The sequence below is a fragment of the Aptenodytes patagonicus genome, chromosome 7 (assembly GCF_965638725.1).
Source record: "Aptenodytes patagonicus chromosome 7, bAptPat1.pri.cur, whole genome shotgun sequence".
NCBI classification, from domain to species: Eukaryota; Metazoa; Chordata; class Aves; order Sphenisciformes; family Spheniscidae; genus Aptenodytes; species Aptenodytes patagonicus.
Window position 1 is genome coordinate 17628565 of NC_134955.1, and position 18511 is coordinate 17647075.

Here is an 18511-nt window from a genome sequence, read left to right on the forward strand (position 1 = left end):
ACTCCCTACATCAAAGTCTCCATACAGTAAAACCAGGGTCCATCATATGGCTTTTCTAGAAATCAAGCAAGTCTTGCAAATTTTCAATCCAAACTGGTTGAGAACCAGTCCTGCTAAAGCAGTGATTGGATTTGAGGATTTTGGAAATAATTAGGATATTTGAAACAAAGAAAAAGTGCCGCTAGCAAAAGGGGTCTATCCCAGCTCATTTTCCTAATGCACTACCAGACAGCAATGGGATTATCTCTGTCAAACTGCCCCAGGGAGCGTGCTAGGAAGAAATTCCCTCTGACTTCCCCCTGATGTTGGCTGGGTCCTGGAGACTCCTATTAAAACTGACACCAATCTACTCAGCAGCTCTTCCCAGGCTCTCTCATCATTACCTGCAAGATGAAACAATAAGGATTTATTCCTTTTATTTATTGCCCAGCACAGCCAGGGGAGTGGGTTATATTCCTCCTGAGCCTTGGCAATTAAATAATTTGCCAAATTCAGCCAGCTCTGCACAGGTGAAGCGACAACCACCTCGAATCCCACCGGAGGCGCCCTCGGAAGCCGCAGGACTGCAGAGGGGCTGAGGACCTTGTCAGGACTGCAGGGGCAGGTCAGTGGAAAATCTTGCTTAACGGTTGTGGTGCATGAAAAGGAAAGGCTCTAGATTAAATTTTCAGGCTGGAAGTTAAAGAAAGTGCCATTCTTCCATCTGCAAAGCAATTGAATTTGATCTAGAAAGCAATGAGACTCCATAAACAGAGCACCTCCAGATACACTTTTTTCCTTCCAGAGCAAACTCACTACCACTTGGCCACTGTCAGCTTAAATGATTTCACCTGGTTTATATTTTCCCTTTGAATACCAGTGATGACCAACTGACTCATTTTTACTTTGAGAAGAGCTGCAAGATCTGGACTACTTGGCTCTAGGCTGAAAACCTGACCTGAATTGACTGGGAATTTTGCCTCTGATTTCCATGCTGCCAGGATTTAATCTTCAGGTTTTTCATCCAGCTCCTCTTCTGCTTCTACTGTTAGGAAAACATTTGTTTCAGACTCGTTCGGTCATGACTATGTTTGAGAATGTGGCTCATGGTTAACACTAGAAGAATTTGTACCACGTCATTTTGAAATGCCTTCATGTGTGACTGCATGCTCGCTGGGGGACAGTGAGATACCTGCTATCCTGCGCAGCATCAGGGTGTGTCTTTAATTGCACCTTTATGAAATTAAAGTTTAATCAAGAGTCAGGTACAAGTGCATCTCTTGGTGCCTGATCCTCCCGTCCTCACTCAGTCCAAAACTCACCCTACCTGAAACTCACAGTCGGGCACCTGGAGCTCACTGCTCTACAAACTTGTTTTAGTAATAGTTCCTGCAAGAAGTGGCAGAGCAGCTGGTAAGAGTAACTTTTAAGGCTACAGAATGATCTGATGATTTTTCAGCCTGGTCACAGCGCAGGAAAAAACATAGCTTTCTCCTGGCCTCCACCATCTACCAAAGGACATTACAATCACGTGTAATCAGAGTATTTAACAACATTTCTGACCACAGCCCAAGGTAGCAGGTCCTTTCAGCTTCTGGCCAAAACTCGAGAACTGGCTCATTAAGAAATAGCTATGTCGGTGGATGTAATGCAAACCATTAAAACACCTTTAAGCCAGTGTTAGCCACGGTCTTCCACCCCCCTCTGCTCTGTTAGGGGATATGGCACTTGGTTTCTCTTTGGATCCGCAGGATGCCGAACACTAGCGGGATTTGTTCTGACTGCTGTTGCAGGTGGCACATGCAAATGCTTAAATGCTGCCCCATATATAACATAGGCTGAGCTCCCAGCAGTGAGTCACAGAACTAATTGTTCTGCATGACATAAATGTGTTTATAGTGCGCTGCTGGATCCAGGTACAATTAACTCCCTGCTCTGTAGGAATACATACCGTATTGCGGGCAGGGCAGCCTTATTACTGTTAAACTGGCTGTAAAACAAATGTGATGGACTCCCCCAAGGGAGCTCATCAAACCACTCCCTTCTCAGGTTCACCGCTGGCTGGCTTATGTTTGGTCCACATTCAAAGCTTGCAGCAAAATTAATGCTATGAATCTAGCAGGGAGATTATAAAACGGTTGCTTTACAAGATTAAGAGCAAATAAAACTTTAGTGCAGTGTCCTCAGAACGTTACAAAGTTAAAAGCAAATTTAAAGCTGTAGGCGAGAAGATAAATTAATTAAAGAATACAAACAAGAAGCCAGGGGGTGGGGAGGGGAGAGAAATTATCTCATCATGCTGCGTCATCGCATGATATCTCAACACCCCATCGCAGAGAAAGGAGGGAGGCAAGCCCCAAGGAAGAGGCAAATAAGAAGAGGGAATCCAACCTGGGGAGCGAGAGAAGGAACAGCCAGATCCCACAGCACCGTATTACTTTGCCACCCGCTCCTAGGGAGGGAACCAGCCACAGAAAGATGTAGAGGAGACAAAGCTCCCGGGGCTCCCCAAGGCATGCCAGCCTTGCACAAAACCAGGTACGTGTCTTGAGGTCCACATCCTCTACTGCATCTCCTTCTCTTGGACTTCCAGGGTTTGAGCTACCATTGAGCTAAGCCACTATCCCTCATATTTGAAAAGTTGTGGCAGACTGGTGAAGTTCTCAGTGATTGGAAAAGGGCAAACATAACCCTATTTTTAAAAGGGCAAAAATGAAGACCTGAAGAACTACAGGCTGGTGAGTCTCACCTCTGTGCCCAGCAAGATCATGGAGTAGATCCTCCTGGAAACTATGCTAAGACACATGGAAAACAGAGAGGTGATTGGTGACAGCCAACATGGTTTCACTAAGGGCAAATTGTGCCTGACAAATGTGGTGGCCTTCTATGATGGTGTTACAGCATTGATGGATAAGGGAAGAGCAACTGATGTCATCTACCTGGACTTGTGCAAAGCATTTGATACTGTCCCGCACAACATCCTTGTCTCTAAAATGGATTTGACACGTGGACCACTTGGTGGATAAGGAATTGGCTGGATGGTCACACTCAAAGAGTTGCGGTCAATGCCTCAATGTCCAGCTGGAGACCAGCGATGAGTTGTGTCCCTCAGGGGTCCGTACTGGGACCAGTATTATTTAACATCTTTGTCAGGGACATGGAGAGTGGGACTGAGTGCACCCACAGCAAGTTTGCAGATGGCATCAAGCAGAGTGGTGTTGTTGATACTCTAGAGGGAAGGGATGCCATCCAGAGCGATCTTGAGAGGCTGGAGAGGTGGGACCGTGTGAATCTCATGAAGTTCAACAAGGCCAAGTACGAGCTTCTGCACCTGGGTCGGGGCAATCCCAAATGTGGATACAGGCTGGGCAATGAGTGGATTGAGCCCTGTGGAGAAGGACTTGGGGGTACTGGTGGATGAAAAACTGAATACGAGCCAGCAACGTGTGCTCACAACCGAGAAAGCCAACCATATCCTGGGCTGCATCAAAAGAAGTGTGGCTGGCAGGTCGAGGGAGGTGATTCTCACCCTCTACTCCACTCTGGTGAGACCCCACCTGGAGTACTGCATCCAGCCCTGGGGCCCCCAGCATAAGAAAGACATGGACCTGTTGGAGCGGGTCCAGAGGAGGGCCACAAAAATGATCAGGGGGCAGGAGCACCTCCCCTGTGAGGACAGGCTGAGAGTTGGGGTTGTTCAGCCTAGAGAAGAGAAGGCTCTGGGGAGACCTTATAGCGGCCTTCCAGTACTTAAAGGGGGCCTACAGGAAAGATGGGGAGGGACTCTTTATGAGGGAGAGCAGTGTTAGGACGAGGGTAATGGTTTTAAACTGAAAGAGGGTAGATTTAGATTAGACATTAGGAAGAAATTCTTTACTGTGAATTCTTTGCTGTCTCACTGTGGTGAGACACTGGAACAGGTTGCCCAGAGAAGTTGTAGATGCCCCCTGCCTGGAAGTGTTCAAGGCCAGGCTGGGTGGGGCTTTGAGCAACCTGGTATAGTGGAAGGTATCCTGGCCCATGGCAGGGGGGTTGGACTAGGTGATCTTTAAGGTCCCTTCCAACCCAAACCATTCTATGATTGTATGAGTCTGTGATGGCCAAGCTACACCTTAACCCTAATTTTCACAGAATAAAGTGAATGTATTCCTCCATTCTTAAGTCTTGTCAAGGAATCATACGAACTCAGAACAACTTGAAAAATCCAGAGAATGGTGAATATAGCTACAATATATTTTATTAGTCTAGAAGTACTGTGCATGCCATGTAGATTTAAAATCCGCATGTCTCAATAAGCTGCTCTCACTTGACCTGCAAAGGGCTGTCTGCAGGCTGGTGGCATGGAGAGCAGTCTCCCCGGCAAACCTTACCTAGAGCTCTCTGGGCGAGCTGTGAGAAAGCGGGGAGCATGTTATTATGTACAGCCCAGCCAAGAGCTCCTGCGATGCACCGAACGGCATCTGAAGCAAACGCAGACATCCCCGGGAGCTGGAACACGGGAGAACACGACAAGAACTCAGGGGTCTCCGAGGTGCAGGAAGACAACCGGCTGCAAATGCATAGGGGGAGAGCGTGGGGGTCGTGCTGGAAACCCACCCCTGCCGCGGAGCAGCGGCGAGGCGAGGCCGCGCTCCCCGGGGGCGAGCGGGGGGACGCAGGCGAGCGCCCGCCTCTCCCGGGCCCAGCCGACATTAGAGGGCACCATTGCCCCACACATAGGGGACATCCCGCGGGCAGCTCCGCCGCCACCGCTCTGCCTCAAATCCGCCCCTCGGCCTGGGGGGAGCGGCCGGGCACGGGAACCGGGGGGCATGCCGTGCTTCTCCGTTATGTTGCAGCCAGGCCGCGTTAGGCAGAGGTCGGCGGAGGGTGAGGATGCACCGCGGCTCCGGCTGGCCCCCAGCTCCCCTGCCCGTCCCCCCGACAGACCCGCCGGCGGCGCTGGCGGCCGGACCGCCCCGCCGAGCGGAGAGACGAGGGGCAGAAACGTGCAGAAGCGGGGAGGGAGGGAAGGCCGGAGCACAAACGTTTATTGCCTGGCTCAGTTTTCAGTCAGCTCGGCTGCCCGCGCTGGGGCCGCACGCCCAGGGCTTCGGCCGGCACGGGAGCGGGCAGGGGCGGGCAAGAGGACGGGACTGGGGCAATTAAGACTTGGATTCATTTACTCTCCCTCGAAACTGTTTTTAAGGTCTTTATCATCAGGATTCTTTAGACACCCTCCACTTTTTGCTAGTCTGTCACTTTCATAATCGGATTTCAAGCATATTCTAGTTTTGGGGTTTTTTTTTCATACGCTTAGATTTTGTTTCCTGTAGGTGTGTGCTGGGATCCATCTGAAGACACTCCTCATGCACTTACTGCTGCTTTTGGGCTCGTTTTTGGACCAGGCACCTCCCCTCTGCAACAGTCCAGGCCATGAACAATCTGCTTCATGACTTGTGCAAGACTATCAGCATTAAAAAAACTGTTTACTTAAGAAACATGAAACCAAAAATAAAACCTGTGTAATGGCCCCTTCACCACTACCCCCCCCCCCCCCAAAAGTAGAAACAACCAGTGAAAAGCTACTCCAAAAATAATATCACCATGGATCAAGATGAAAGGCAAGGGGAATGTCAAAACAAGCAAAATGCAAACCTCTCGTTTGATACAAAGAATGGCAACGAACAGTACCTATGAGCATAGAGCATGACTTTCACAAAAATGATACCAACAGAAAGGGAGTATAAGTAAATGGAGTATTTAACTGCTGCTCAAATATGACTACACAGTCAGCAAAAAAGAGCCACCCTCCATGGGTATGTACTGTGAGCCCAAAATTCTGTTTGGTACCTGCCATTCCCAGCCTGCTTTCCAAGTTAACAGCATGGCGTCGGTAAGGCTTGCCACACTGCGGTTCACGGAGAGCATCCCACAAACCAGTCAGGCTTCCAATCAGTCACGAAGGGCCAGATGGCGAGTGGACTTCATCTAGTAAAACAACATGATGGAAAGAGAAAAAGATTGTGAAGAGAGAATGCAATGGCCCCCGGTGCACTGGCAGGTCCATCAATAGATTAGGCTAAATTCACTGCTACCTTTGTGCTACCCTAATGATGCGCAGCAGCTGGACAGCAAGGCTAGCTCTTCTTTTAACAATCAAGAACAGAAAGAATAATACAAAAGAAATTAAAGGAAATTAAATTAAATAAAGCACTTTTCTGAGATGTTAGCTTTTGCATATTTTTGAGAATGCAACAAAAAACAACTCAAATTGAATTAAAACTACCAGAATTTTTTCTGGGTTCTGTTCAGATTATCTGTTCCCATTTTAATGCCTGAACTAGCATAGTTTTGCCTAGCTATCAAATCTAATAATTTGACTTTTTATGACCATGTGAAGAAATGGAAAATTCCGAATGTACACTGGCTGTAATAATTTGAAGAGTTACTTCGCTGGTGAAAAAGCCTCGATGAGAAGTTTGGGCAGTCTGCGCTAACTTGAACTTTAGTTGCAATCGGTTTATTTAAGCAGGATTCCAAAGTACCACGCAAAATTGCCACTGGTATAAATGCAAAACTGCAAATTGCTTGCGATCACAAGCAGAGTAAAAAAGAAGTGCATGGGAAATAAAGTACCGATGTTTATTGGTCTGTGTCTCTGCTAAAGCAATTATGGAATATAACACGTTCTGAAATAAAGCAATTGCATGTGGATCGCACAGCATTTGAAGAATCCTGAGTTAAACATTGTTGAGTGTATATGATAACGGTGTATTAAAGGAAATGAGAATGGAGCAAAGCACAAACCTTCAAGTCTTAGGGGCCCAGCAATGGGTTTGCTTGTCTGGCAGCATGCTGAGGACAATTCCTGCAGGAAATGTTCATCCTGAGACTCTCCAGAAGATGAAGGAGTGCTCCTCCGTGGCACCATGTCATGGGGACCTGTTCACCTCCATTCACAAATGTCTCACCAGGCCCTCTGTGCTGCAGAAGTTAACCTGGAGCTCCGCAACAACCAGCCCCATCAGAATGACAGCGCTGAGGCTCTCTCCTCTGTTACCTTCATAACTTCCTATCAAATTTCGTCGGTTACTCCTTGCTCAGTTTACAGTGCAAGGACCTTTCTTCCCCTATCTGTCAACCCGTCAGACTCAGCCCTGGCTCTGACGGTCAACCTGGACTCTTTCCAAACAGGAATAGTCAAACGCAATAAACCTCCCGCAATCGCAATCCCTTTGCAATGATGCACAAGCCATAAAGCAGTTTGCTTTCCCTCCCCTCACCCTTTTGAAACAGAGCAGCCAGCAGGAATACATGCTAGTTAAAGTCATTGTTTTTTCTGACATAAGCAGATATGACTTGGATATTTTGAGCAAAAATGTTTCATTCTTATGGGGCATTGTTCTAACCATAGTGGTAATTACTCTGCTCAGTGTTCTGGAGCAGGAATTTCTAAGGAAGCTAATGGGCTTGGTGGTAGGAGCTCTTGGGTATGATTTTGTGGCTCATGTTAGGCAAACTGCTAGTTTAGAGGATCATAACATACCCCTCTGGCCTGAGAGTTCATGGATTCACTAAAAAAACATCTCTCCATGCGGACAGTATTTCTTCCTCAGATGAGCTGGATGCTCTCTATCTCCACACAGAAGAGAAGCACGGACACTGCTAGAACTGGCGACTGTGAGCGGAAAGTTGCTAGCATTATCACCACCAGCTTAAAACATAAGTGTATAATGGAACAAAAAAAAAGTCAAAGAGATGGGGAGCATTGGCAGTGAGGAAGATGAGCTAAAAAAAAAGAGCTGGTAACCTCAAACTCGAGCTGCTTTACCTCCCAGGTGAGCTGGAAGGTGAAGCGGCCTCAAACACGAGGCAACTCCTGAAAATACTTCCCTTTCCAAACCGTAGTTCTTAGCATCCCTCAAGCACTGTGTAAATATTGGCTAACCTCTGAAAACGGTTTGGAAGGACCACAATGTGGATTTTGCAGAGGGCACGCCCACATCTTGCAAATAGCAGGGAGGTTTGCTCGCTCGGCTTGCGTCGCAGGAATGTATAAAACCAAAGAGGCAGAAAACAGGAAAGGCGGCCGCTGGCCTCTCCCGGCGCTGGGGGAGGACGGCAGCAGGTTCGCGAGGACTCCTCACAAAGAGCCCCTGTCTGCGGGGACCTGGCCATTGCCATTTGGCTCGCATCTTGAATAGAGGGCACTTTTTCAGCAGGTTTCTCGGGGAACTCGAGGCATTTTCTCCGCATAGCTCATTTATTTCTAAAACCACCCCATCCTACATCCCGAGAGGTATGTCTCATGGCTGCTGAAAGAAGCCCCAGCTGAACACTGTGCCATGTTCAACATGTTCCCCAATTGTCCCAGCTTGGCCCGGGACCCACCCCTTCTCTCCCTGGCTGAACCCTTGCTAACTGATGCTCACCTCCTGCTTTTTGAGATGATGTGCTTTTAGTGACAAGGAACCAGGAGAGCATTCTTGTGACCTGCTCACTGAATGACATCCTTTGGGCCAGAAGACCTCTGCATGGCCACCCTCGAGGGCTACTTTGGGAAGGAAAGGACAGTGTGGTGGTATTTACCTAAAATCGCCACATTGGTAGGTTGTGGTCCAGCTCACACAGGTAACCAAGAATATCTGTTGAGAACACCACATCTAAACTGGTATCTTTAAAAAAAATGCCTTCTTATATCCTAAAACACCTGTGCTACCACTATTTGTAAAATGAGAGTGGTCTGTCTGCACTATCAGTCGGCAAAGTCTTCTGCCAGGTGTGACTCTATGCCTGCCCAGGAAGCAAGTGGGGATCTGCACCCTGAAGACATTCGCCGTGTCTTCTTGTCTCAACTGCAAAGCTACAGACCTTTCCCACTGAGCAGCCTACCTGCCCCCACGGACATCAGAAAATGATTTCAGGAGATCAAACCTGCTGCGGTGTCTCGCTGCTCATCAGCCCAAGCATGGAAAGACCCCTCCCGTGCTGTAAGCCAGGCTGTAACCTCCTCTGTACCAGCCACGGCCAACCCCAGGTCCCTGGCTCCGAAACTGTGGGTGCTGCTGGTCTCTCCTGGTGTGGCCGGTCTTTGGGAGCACTACTGAAGGTGCAGTACCTGGCAGCCCACAGGAGCCATCCCGGCTGCCCCAGGCTCCTCACCAGCATGGCAAGGGCAGGAGCGAGTGCCCTCAGTGGTTCTGAAGGGCTGCTCCGTCACAGACATGGGCTGACTGGAAACAGCACAGAGGAAGATGACTTACTTTGGCCCAGCTGGGGAAAAAGAAGGGCTTTCCATGAGCGCAAAGACTATTGCCCCTCTTCTTGAAGTGGACACCTGCCTGCAGTCACTATTGCCCTAAGGGGCCTAAAGCTGCAACCTCTCCAGCCCTGCAGTAAGCCAGCACCTGGGCAGTCTCTGCACAGCCAGCACCACCCTAGGATTTAAAATTAATTTTATTCCCTCTAGGGAATAAAAGCAAAGTTGTCTTTGCTCAAGGGTTCGAGTTTCCCAGAGGCAAGAGCAGTCAGTAAATGGAGAGCCAGGGTATCCCCAAATGTGCAAAAGAACGATAAAGGTCCATCTTTTCCCTTGTTGTTTGCAGATGAAAAGCTCACTGTGGTAACAAGCCTCTGAGGTGCGCATCAAAATTACAATGATGTTCTGGGCCCAATTTTAGCACCGTGTCAATTATGCTCCCCTTCCCTTTCCTTTCCTACTCCCCCATCCCAAAACAACAGAAGGCAATGATTGCAGTGACCTGCAGAAAATGTAAAGCACAAGCCAGCTGATCCCTGGCAACACAATAGCAAGATCAGTTCATCTGCAGTGAACAAACACGTATTATGTGGGTTTTAAAGTTAGGAGAGGAAAATGCTGTGGTTTTCATGTATTTCTATTCAGTAAGGCTGCAACTTATTACTTCCATGCAGCTGAGAAGCCCTATTTTTAAAAATAGCCTTCAGCTTGTTTTGAAATCTGCAAGCATCTCGCTTTGTTTTGCAGCAGCGTAATAAAAAACCCCGACCCAGAAACGATCCCGTTTTCCTCCACACGCATCACCTCCCCCGCCCCAAACCCCCGCGCCCCACGGATGATGAAAAACCTCCCGGCGACACCCTTCGGGAAAAATAATAGTAATAAAAATAACAATAATAACCCCCCACACACACCTACATGCTCAAAAGGCAACACGGAGGGGGCAAAAAACCAACCCCGACAGTCGCCGGGGAGGAAGCAGCGGCGGAGCCGCGGCCGCCGGCAGACAAAGGGAGCGGGGCCGGCGGCGGGCGGGGAGCGCCGCGGCCGCCCCCCGGGGCCGGGCCAGCGCCGGGGCCGCCCCCCCGGTCCGCGGCGGGGCCGGGCCGGGCCAATGCGGCCGGCGGCGGCGCGGCGCTGCCCGCCGCAGCCAATGGAGGGCGCGGGCAGGAGGGCTGCCGCTGGGGGCCGGGGGGCGGCGGGGGGGCCCCCGCCAATCGCGGCGGGCCGATGGCAGGGAAATAGTCGTATGCTAATGGTTGTTTTGCTCGCACTCGCGGGGAGCGGGGTTTAAAAGCCAGGCTTTCGGGGGCAGGGGCTCAGAGGCGGGAGGCAGGGCCGGCCGGAGCGCGGACGGGACGGGAGGCGAGGAGCTGCGGGGGGGGGGGCACCCACCCCTTACCACCCCACCCACCCCGCGTCCTCCCCGGCGGCGATGTCCAACGTGCACCTCTCCGGCGCCGCCGCCCTGGAGCGCCTCTCCGCCCGGCGAGCCCTGGCGGGGCACGGCCGCAGCCCGGTCTGCAGGAGCCTCTTCGGGCCGGTGGACCACGAGGAGCTGGGCCGGGAGCTGCGGAACCGCCTGCGGGAGATGGGGGAGGACGACCAGCGCCGCTGGGACTACAACTTCCACACCGACACGCCGCTGCCGGGGCCCGGCCGCCTGCGCTGGGAGGAGGTGGAGGGCGGCGCCGTGCCCGCTTTCTACCGGGAGACGCTGCAGGTGGGGCGGCGCCGCGTCCCCCTCCACCGGGCGCCCCCTTCCCCGCCGCCGCCCGCCGCCGCCGGCAAGGGGCCCGGGGCGCGCCTGAGCCGGGAGAACCGCGCCGCGCCCCGCCGCCGCGGCATGCGGTTCCGCCGGAGGGGCCCGACGGCCCGCATCACAGGTGCGTGGGGGGTGCCGGGGGGGCGTGGGGGGCGGTGGGCGTCCCGCCGCAGCGGCTGACGGACCCCCCCCCCCCTCCGTCCCCCATCCAGATTTCTTTGCGAGGAGGAAAAGGCCGGCGGAGCCCAAGGCGGCGGCGGAGCGCCCCGCCGGCTGCCCGCCGTCCTCCGCCGCCGTGCCGGCTGAGCAGACCCCCCGCAAGCGGCTCCGGTGAGCCAGGTGAGGCGCGGCCCGGGGGCGGGCGGGGGTGTCCGGGCGCTTTCTGCGTCGCTCTTCAATTTTTTTTTTCTCTCCCCCTCTCCAACTTTTTTTCCTGATTATTTTTTTTTTCTCCTCCTTTTTGTTCCTCCCCAGACTTTTGCACTACGGCACCCACGGGAGAGGCGCGCCGCCCCCGGAGGCAAGGCGCCTCGGAGGCGCGGGGGGCCGGGGCGGGCGGCGCGGCGAGCCGGGACCCCCCCGCGCCCACCGGGACCGGGAGCCGGAGCCAGAGCCGGAGCGCCTGCCCGCCGGCCGCGGCCGCGCACGGAGCAGTGTTAACATACAACTGTGCAATGTATTACGTTTTATATAGAAATGTATTATGCCTAATGTGAGTACACTGGCCAGAAGTGTAAAGCTTTAAAAGTCATTTATATGAAATGTTTAATCTCTGCTGATGTCTCAGTGCAAAAAAAAAAAAAGAAAAAGGAAAAAAGCAAGTGTATATTTGTACAAAACTTTTTTTAAGAGTTATACTAACTTATATTTTCTATTTATGTCAGAAATGTGGATAACTTTGACATCCAATAGTCTCTTTTTTTTTTCTTTTGGTTAAGCCAAAGGGCACTATATTTGCTTTTGTTATTTACAAAATGTAAATTTATTTTTATAGTGGGAATTTTTTTTTTTGCATTCACAAGATGTAGCTATGAATCAAAATATTTTTTAGACTTTACTTGAAGACAAATCTGTTTCAATGGTTCCTGAGCCGGTCTGTACCACTGCCATTGCAAATAATGCCACAACTTTAATAATAATAAATAATAAAAAAAAAATCCAGGAAACCCCTGCGAGGCTGCTTGGTGTGTGCTGTGCAGACGCCCGGGGGGGGGGGGGGGGGGGAGGAGGGGAGCCCGAGGTGGGGCAGCTCCGGAGGCTGGGGCGGTGGAGCCAGGCCCAGCTCCGCGCCTTTCGCGGGGGCGGCTCCCTCGCCGGGGGGCACCAGGCGCCCCCGGAACGCGACCCCGCCGCCGCAGGGACGGCGCTTCCACCTACACGCTCCGCGGCGCAAAGCCTGCGTGCAATTCACAGGGGAAAGGAGTTTTCCCGTAAAAACAAGTGTTTCTGAGTACTGCTGGAGTTAACTAAGCATGAGGGGGAGCGCACATCCTTCATCACACCCTGAATTTGGCTTTTCAGCACATTTTATGATTTTTTTTTTTTAACCGTTTTCCTCTTTTTCTTGCCAAAACTATCTGCCCCCCCTCCAGGACCCGGCAGCGCTGTGGGTGCTCGGGCAGCCCCCTCCCAGCACCGTATCGGGCTGGGGCCGCTGCCTCCCTCCTTAGGGACAGCCTGGGGGCGTGACTGGTGCATGCAAACCACAGTCCCTTCGGCGGGCTCAACACTGGGGGGACCCCCCTGCCTTGGGGGGGCGTGCAAAGCACTCCCCAGGTGTGGGCCCTCAAACCCCGACCCGAAGCTCAAAGCTGTGGCTACTGCAGGGAAACACTTCCTGGTACCTCTTGCCCAAGCCCAGGAATGATTTACAGGTCAAATGCACAACAGTGCTGGGAAACCAGCAATTCCAGCTCCCATAAAAGAGGGGAAAAAAGAAAAATGACAGCCAAAGTAACCTTCCCAACAGACAAAATACCCAGCATTTCGGCACTAAAACTTTGGTGGCGGTGCTGTCGCAACCACGCACCCCCAGGCAGTTTGCGGGTGTCACCCCATCCCCTTGGCCTGGGAGCAGGTTAAAGTCATGGGATCTGCACTCAGCCCGATGACATCAGGGCACGAGCCCTGCTCAGGGTCCCAAACCCTGCACTGCTCGGGGGGGGGGGACACAGACCAGATCTGGTCCCAGCTGCAAGTGTGGCACAAGGATTGGGGTCCTGGAGACCACGGATGGGGAGCAGGGGGAGAGGGATGGGGGTCCTAGAGGCACAGGGACTGGCTGGACAGCTTTGTCCCTTTCAGACCCCACTCCCTGCCCTGTCACTTCCGTGGAGCACTGCACCCCTGTGCTGGACCCGGGGGCAGGGGGGAACGAGAACATCGTTCCCCAGCCCTATGAGCTCTGCAACGATGCTCTGTCATGGAGGCGGGGAGGGAGCCAAGAGAATAAGGCTCAGGGTGAATAAGGCTCAGGGTTTATCTGCATCGGCTCCCCCCAAGCCCCCGCAGCGCTCTTCTCTGCCCCCCGTCACAGTCGCCAAACGCTCCTGGCGGTAAAAGTAACATTGATTACCTCCAGCTCCGTGATCGCTTAATCAGAACAGGATTATTTTATGCGCCCGCATCAGTGGCCGCTGACTCAATACGATTTTCCCCCCCTTTGAAAAGAAAAATAGCTTTTCCCTTTCCTTATGAAAGCCAACAATACCCGGAGTGAGGCAGCTGGATCCTCCAGGATTTATGGGCTTTTCTCTCGCTTTCATGAAAGCAGGTGCCTTTGGGACCTCCATTGTCCCAGCCCCCAACTAATAATAGGACTTTCTGCAATGAAAGATCCCTGCTCCAAGCTCCCAAATACCTCGGCTGGAGGAGCCGCCGCCTGCCCCGAGGTGTGCCCATCCCATCCCAGGAGAAAAGCTCTCACTCCGGGGAGAATTTAGGCAGGGGGCTCTTTATTAGAGCAAATAATTGCAGCACTTGGGCATCGCCTGAGAAGAGCCAGCAGGTTTCCAGCCCGCTGCGTCCCGCAGCCCCCTGGGCTCTGCTCTCCTCAAGGGCCCGGGGGGTGTGGGAAGGTGTGCGGCCGCCTGCCTGCTGCCCCCGCGCCCTGCCCCACCCAGCCCGGCCGGCCCTCCTCGCCCCGGCACAAAGCACACTGCCCCTATTCTTTCGGCCTTTGTAGCCATATGGCAAATCCATGTAGACACAGCCAACATCCATTTATTCAGGCACATAATGTCCCGCAACAGGGAACAATTGGAACTTTGTTTGCTTCTATTATTGATGCGAATGGGCGACAGAGAGAGAGAGAGAGAGAGAAAAAAAATCATTTAACTATAAGAGATATCCAGCTAATTATGAACCATATGTGCCTATAGTTTCAAAGCAATCCAATGAAGTTCATTTTAAATCTAGACTACTTTATTAGTACGGAAGACAGATGTCTCAACAGTACATGCATCAGAGGAAACCATGTAAAGAAGTTCTTGAAATATTTAACTAGGACTCATTCATTGTCAGGGGGGCTTTAAACTGCCCTTTATCATGAGAATGCATAGGCAGAAGCGGAGGGAGGCTGCCAGTTGTTACCGCCAAGCCACTTACCCCTTAGCGGTAAATCCCAAATTCCACTTTGGATTTGAGGACAGGAATATTTTTGGAAAGGGTTCAAAATATCAGGGGTCTTGAAGGACCGAGCTTGCCACTCATTACAGCCACAAAAAGTCAGGTCATTATTTGAGCCGCCTTAATCCCAGGCTGAAGCCAGCTACGCAATTAGAGGAATAATCTACCCCAAATCACCACCACTCCCTCTCCCAAGGAGCAGAGCCGGGCATTTGGGGGACGGCTACTGCAGTTCCTCCCCTGCCCCTAGAGAGACCGAAACAGGAGCATTAGCGTCGCCGGACCTCCAAAGATTTGTTTCATACAAGCATCTCTCGATGCGAATCCTGTGGTGGGTACCTAAAGGGAAAGGGCACTGCAGAAAGACTGGAAGGGAAGCTTGGCGGGAGGATGTCTTTCAGATTTATTTATTTATTTATTTAGGAAATGCAATTATCAGCAAACAATCTTGGCAAAAAGGTTAGCGCTATCTTTATGAGCGCGGCAACATCTACTAGCAATTAAGCCACTTCAGTTAGATAAATGCACCATATGGTTGACACTGGGAATCATTCTCCTTCCTAGCTGCAACTTTTCTTTCTGGGCCAAAACTTGTTCTATTATTGCTTAAAATAAACAAAAAGCTGCTTTCCACTTCTTGAACAAATATTTGTCACTAATGAGCAGGAGGTGTAGGTAACAGGATGGGGGAAAAAAACATCTTTTTAAAGAATAATTTCCTACGTTTGGGTATGGAAATAAAATAAATTCACTAAATGCCCAATTCACTTGCAACGAGTTGCGATTGCTTGGTAGGGTGGCTACACGGGGAGATCTAGGCAAAGGATGCATGCAGGGAGATGGAAATTGAATGGATTATGTTTAAGCAGAGAAACAGACACAAAGAGAAAGAGTGCATGCCTATATACAAACATATATATACATGAAATAACTAATCAGGGAGTATAAAATAATTGATCAGGGAGCTGGATTTTTTTTAGCCACCTTGTCACCTACTGCTGCAGGATAAACTCTCAATGATTTTCCAATGCCTTCCCCTCTGCTAGCCTGCACCCTCTTAGAAATGTTCTTCTTGACAAGCATTTTTGGAACAAAGCAGGCCAAAACACAAACCAGAAGTCTTTTCATAAGATGAAAGGATGGGATTATATCTGTTATTCTGACTCACAGAGAAAGGAGGAGAATCAAGTATCTCCTCTTCCGTCACACAGTACCTGCCTAAAGACCACACAATCTCTTTTGGTGTCAGTGGTGAAATTCCCAATTAAAAGAACTTTATTGTTTGTTTGTTTGTTTGTTTGTTTGTTTTTTAAACCAAGAGAGATTTTTAGCCATATTCCAAGCAACTTTTGTTGGGACAGATTTTGGGGGAAAAAAGGAGAAAGAAAGATGCTAAACAGTTAGATGAGCTGTACAGAACGTAAAAGCCCTGAAGCAGGCCCTGCTATGAGATAAAAAAAAAGCTCAAACTCTTTTAAACACAGGACAAACTAAATTTTGGAGCCACGTTCCCCAATCCGCACAGCCAAGCGTCTGCTCCAGGAAAACCAGTGGCCAGTGGTCATTGTGCAGCCTCACGTCTGCATCCATGGTGTCACGGGGTCCCAATCTATAGGGTGGGGATACAGGGAGAGGGAACAGGAGGCAGGGATGGGCAGGCAGCACCAGAAGACACCTAGGATAGGGATAATAGGGCACAGGTGGAGCAGAAGCACAGCTAAGGCTGAGGTATGCTGGAAGAGGCTGGGCAGAGGGCACCAAACTCTGCCAGTCTGCACAAGAGGAGGGAGAGAAGGGAACAGGCCACGACATTTATATTCTGCACTATATATTCATTTATATTTATATTCTGCCCATTCCTTCAGAGGCTGCCTGGCCCCAACACACCTCTGCTGCCAGCAAACACCCATGAAACTCATCCAGTAACATCCTGTCCCTCCCCTCAACTCATATACAGATGGGTGCTAATTATAATCTGCTATTTTTTTATGCCCGTGGCCCAGGTCAGTGTGGGATCTAAAATGTCCCAGCCCTGCTGAGGAGTCACTAGGCTTCATATCACCCCAGGATTACTCACTCTCCCCTACCGGATTCACTTTAGCATACTCGATGCTCTCTCTTGCACACACACTACACTTGTATGACATGCTGAATGAGGATTAGGAAGGAAACACTCAAGTTTCAGAGGTCCCTGAGCTGTCTGTACGATTTCAGCCCAGATCCTTTGCTCACGGTGCATTTTCACAGGCATGCACACCATTTCTTCCCCCAGAACACACGCTACCCACTTCACACAGCGCTTTCCCTTGCAGGATGAACCTGGGCTGTGCGGCAAAGGGGAAATTGCTGGGTAAACTCCTGCCAGCGAAGCTGAGAAAGTAAATCATAGAATCATAGAATCATTGAGGTTGGAAAAGACCTCTAAGATCATCGAGTCCAACGGTCAACCCCACACCACCATGCCCACTAAACCATGTCCCTAAGCGCCTCATCTACACGTCTTTTAAATACCTCCAGGGATGGGGACTCCACCACTTCCCTGGGCAGCCTGTTCCAATGTTTAACCACTCTTTCAGTGAAGAAATTTTTCCTCATGTCCAATCTAAACCTCCCCTGCCGCAACTTGAGGCCATTTCCTCTCGTCCTATCACTTGTTACTTGGGAGAAGAGACCGACCCCCACCTCGCTACAACCTCCTTTCAGGTAGTTGTAGAGAACGATGAGGTCTCCCCTCAGCCTCCTTTTCTCCAGGCTAAACAACCCCAGTTCCCTCAGCCGCTCCTCATAAGACTTGTGCTCCAGACCCCTCACCAGCCTTGTTGCCCTTCTCTGGACACGCTCCAGCACCTCAACGTCCTTCTTGTAGTGAGGGGCCCAAAACTGAACACAGTATTCGAGGTGCGGCCTCACCAGTGCCGAGTACAGGGGCACCATCACTTCCCTACTCCTGCTGGCCACACTATTTCGGATACAGGCCAGGATGCCATTGGCCTTCTTGGCCACCTGGGCACACTGCCGGCTCATGTTCAGCCGGCTGTCAACCAGCACCCCCAGTCCTTCTCTGCTGGGCAGCTTTCCAGCCACTCTTCCCCAAGCCTGTAGCACTGCATGGGGTTGTTGTGGCCGAAGTGCAGGACCCGGCACTTGGCCTTGTTGAACCTCATACAATTGGTCTGGGCCCATCGATCCAGCCTGTCCAGGTCCCTCTGCAGAGCCTTCCTACCCTCGAGCAGATCAACACTCCCGCCCAACTTGGTGTCGTCTGCAAACTTACTGAGGGTGCACTCGATCCCCTCATCCAGATCATTGATAAAGATATTGAACAAGACCGGCCCCAGTACTGAGCCCTGGGGCACACCGCTCGTGACCGGCCGCCAACTGGATTTAACTCCATTCACCACAACTCTCTGGGCCCGGCCGTCCAGCCAGTTTTTGACCCAGAGCAGAGTACACCTGTCTAAGCCGTGAGCCGCCAGCTTCTCTAGGAGAATGCTGTGGGAGACAGTGTCAAAGGCCTTCCTGAAGTCCAGGTAGGCCACATCTACAGCCTCTCCCTCATCCACTAGGCGGGGCACCTGGTCATAGAAGGAGATCAGGTTGGTCAAGCAGGACCTGTCTTTCATGAACCCGTGCTGGCTGTGCCTGATCCCCTGGTTGTCCCGCAGGGTCTGCAGGATGCTTTTGCACTTAATTCAATGCCAACAGTTGGATGCAGGTTTTTATTCTTTGGAGAACAGTGGGCTCCTCCTGACCTGTTCCTGCAACAGAGGCTTTGTGCAGTCCTGGGCACGGTGCTCGAAGTTTTCACAAGCAGCCAATGGTCGTGCCCACCTTTGTTGGGCATCTGATAGGAGGCGCTAGGGTCTGACTTGCAAAGGCACTGAGCATCCACAGCTGCA

General features: G+C 51.3%; 1 protein-coding gene across 1 annotated transcript; it reads left to right on the forward strand.

Annotated features, from left to right (window-relative positions):
- The first annotated feature begins 10605 nt into the window (after positions 1 to 10605).
- CDKN1C (cyclin dependent kinase inhibitor 1C) lies at positions 10606 to 11526 on the forward strand. Its single transcript, XM_076343385.1, has 3 exons — positions 10606 to 11106; positions 11198 to 11324; positions 11460 to 11526. Exons 1-2 carry the CDS (start codon positions 10656 to 10658, stop codon positions 11317 to 11319), a joined length of 573 nt encoding a protein of 190 aa, XP_076199500.1. The 5' UTR covers positions 10606 to 10655; the 3' UTR covers positions 11320 to 11324; positions 11460 to 11526.
- Positions 11527 to 18511: the final 6985 nt, after the last annotated feature.

Coding starts and splice junctions, on each gene's coding strand:
- CDKN1C (XM_076343385.1), top strand. CDS start 10,656: ATGTCCAACGTGCACCTCTCCGGCGCCGCCGCCCTGGAGCGCCTCTCC. Junction 11,107..11,197: donor CCCGACGGCCCGCATCACAG/GTGCGTGGGGGG, acceptor TCCCCCATCCAG/ATTTCTTTGCGAGGAGGAAA.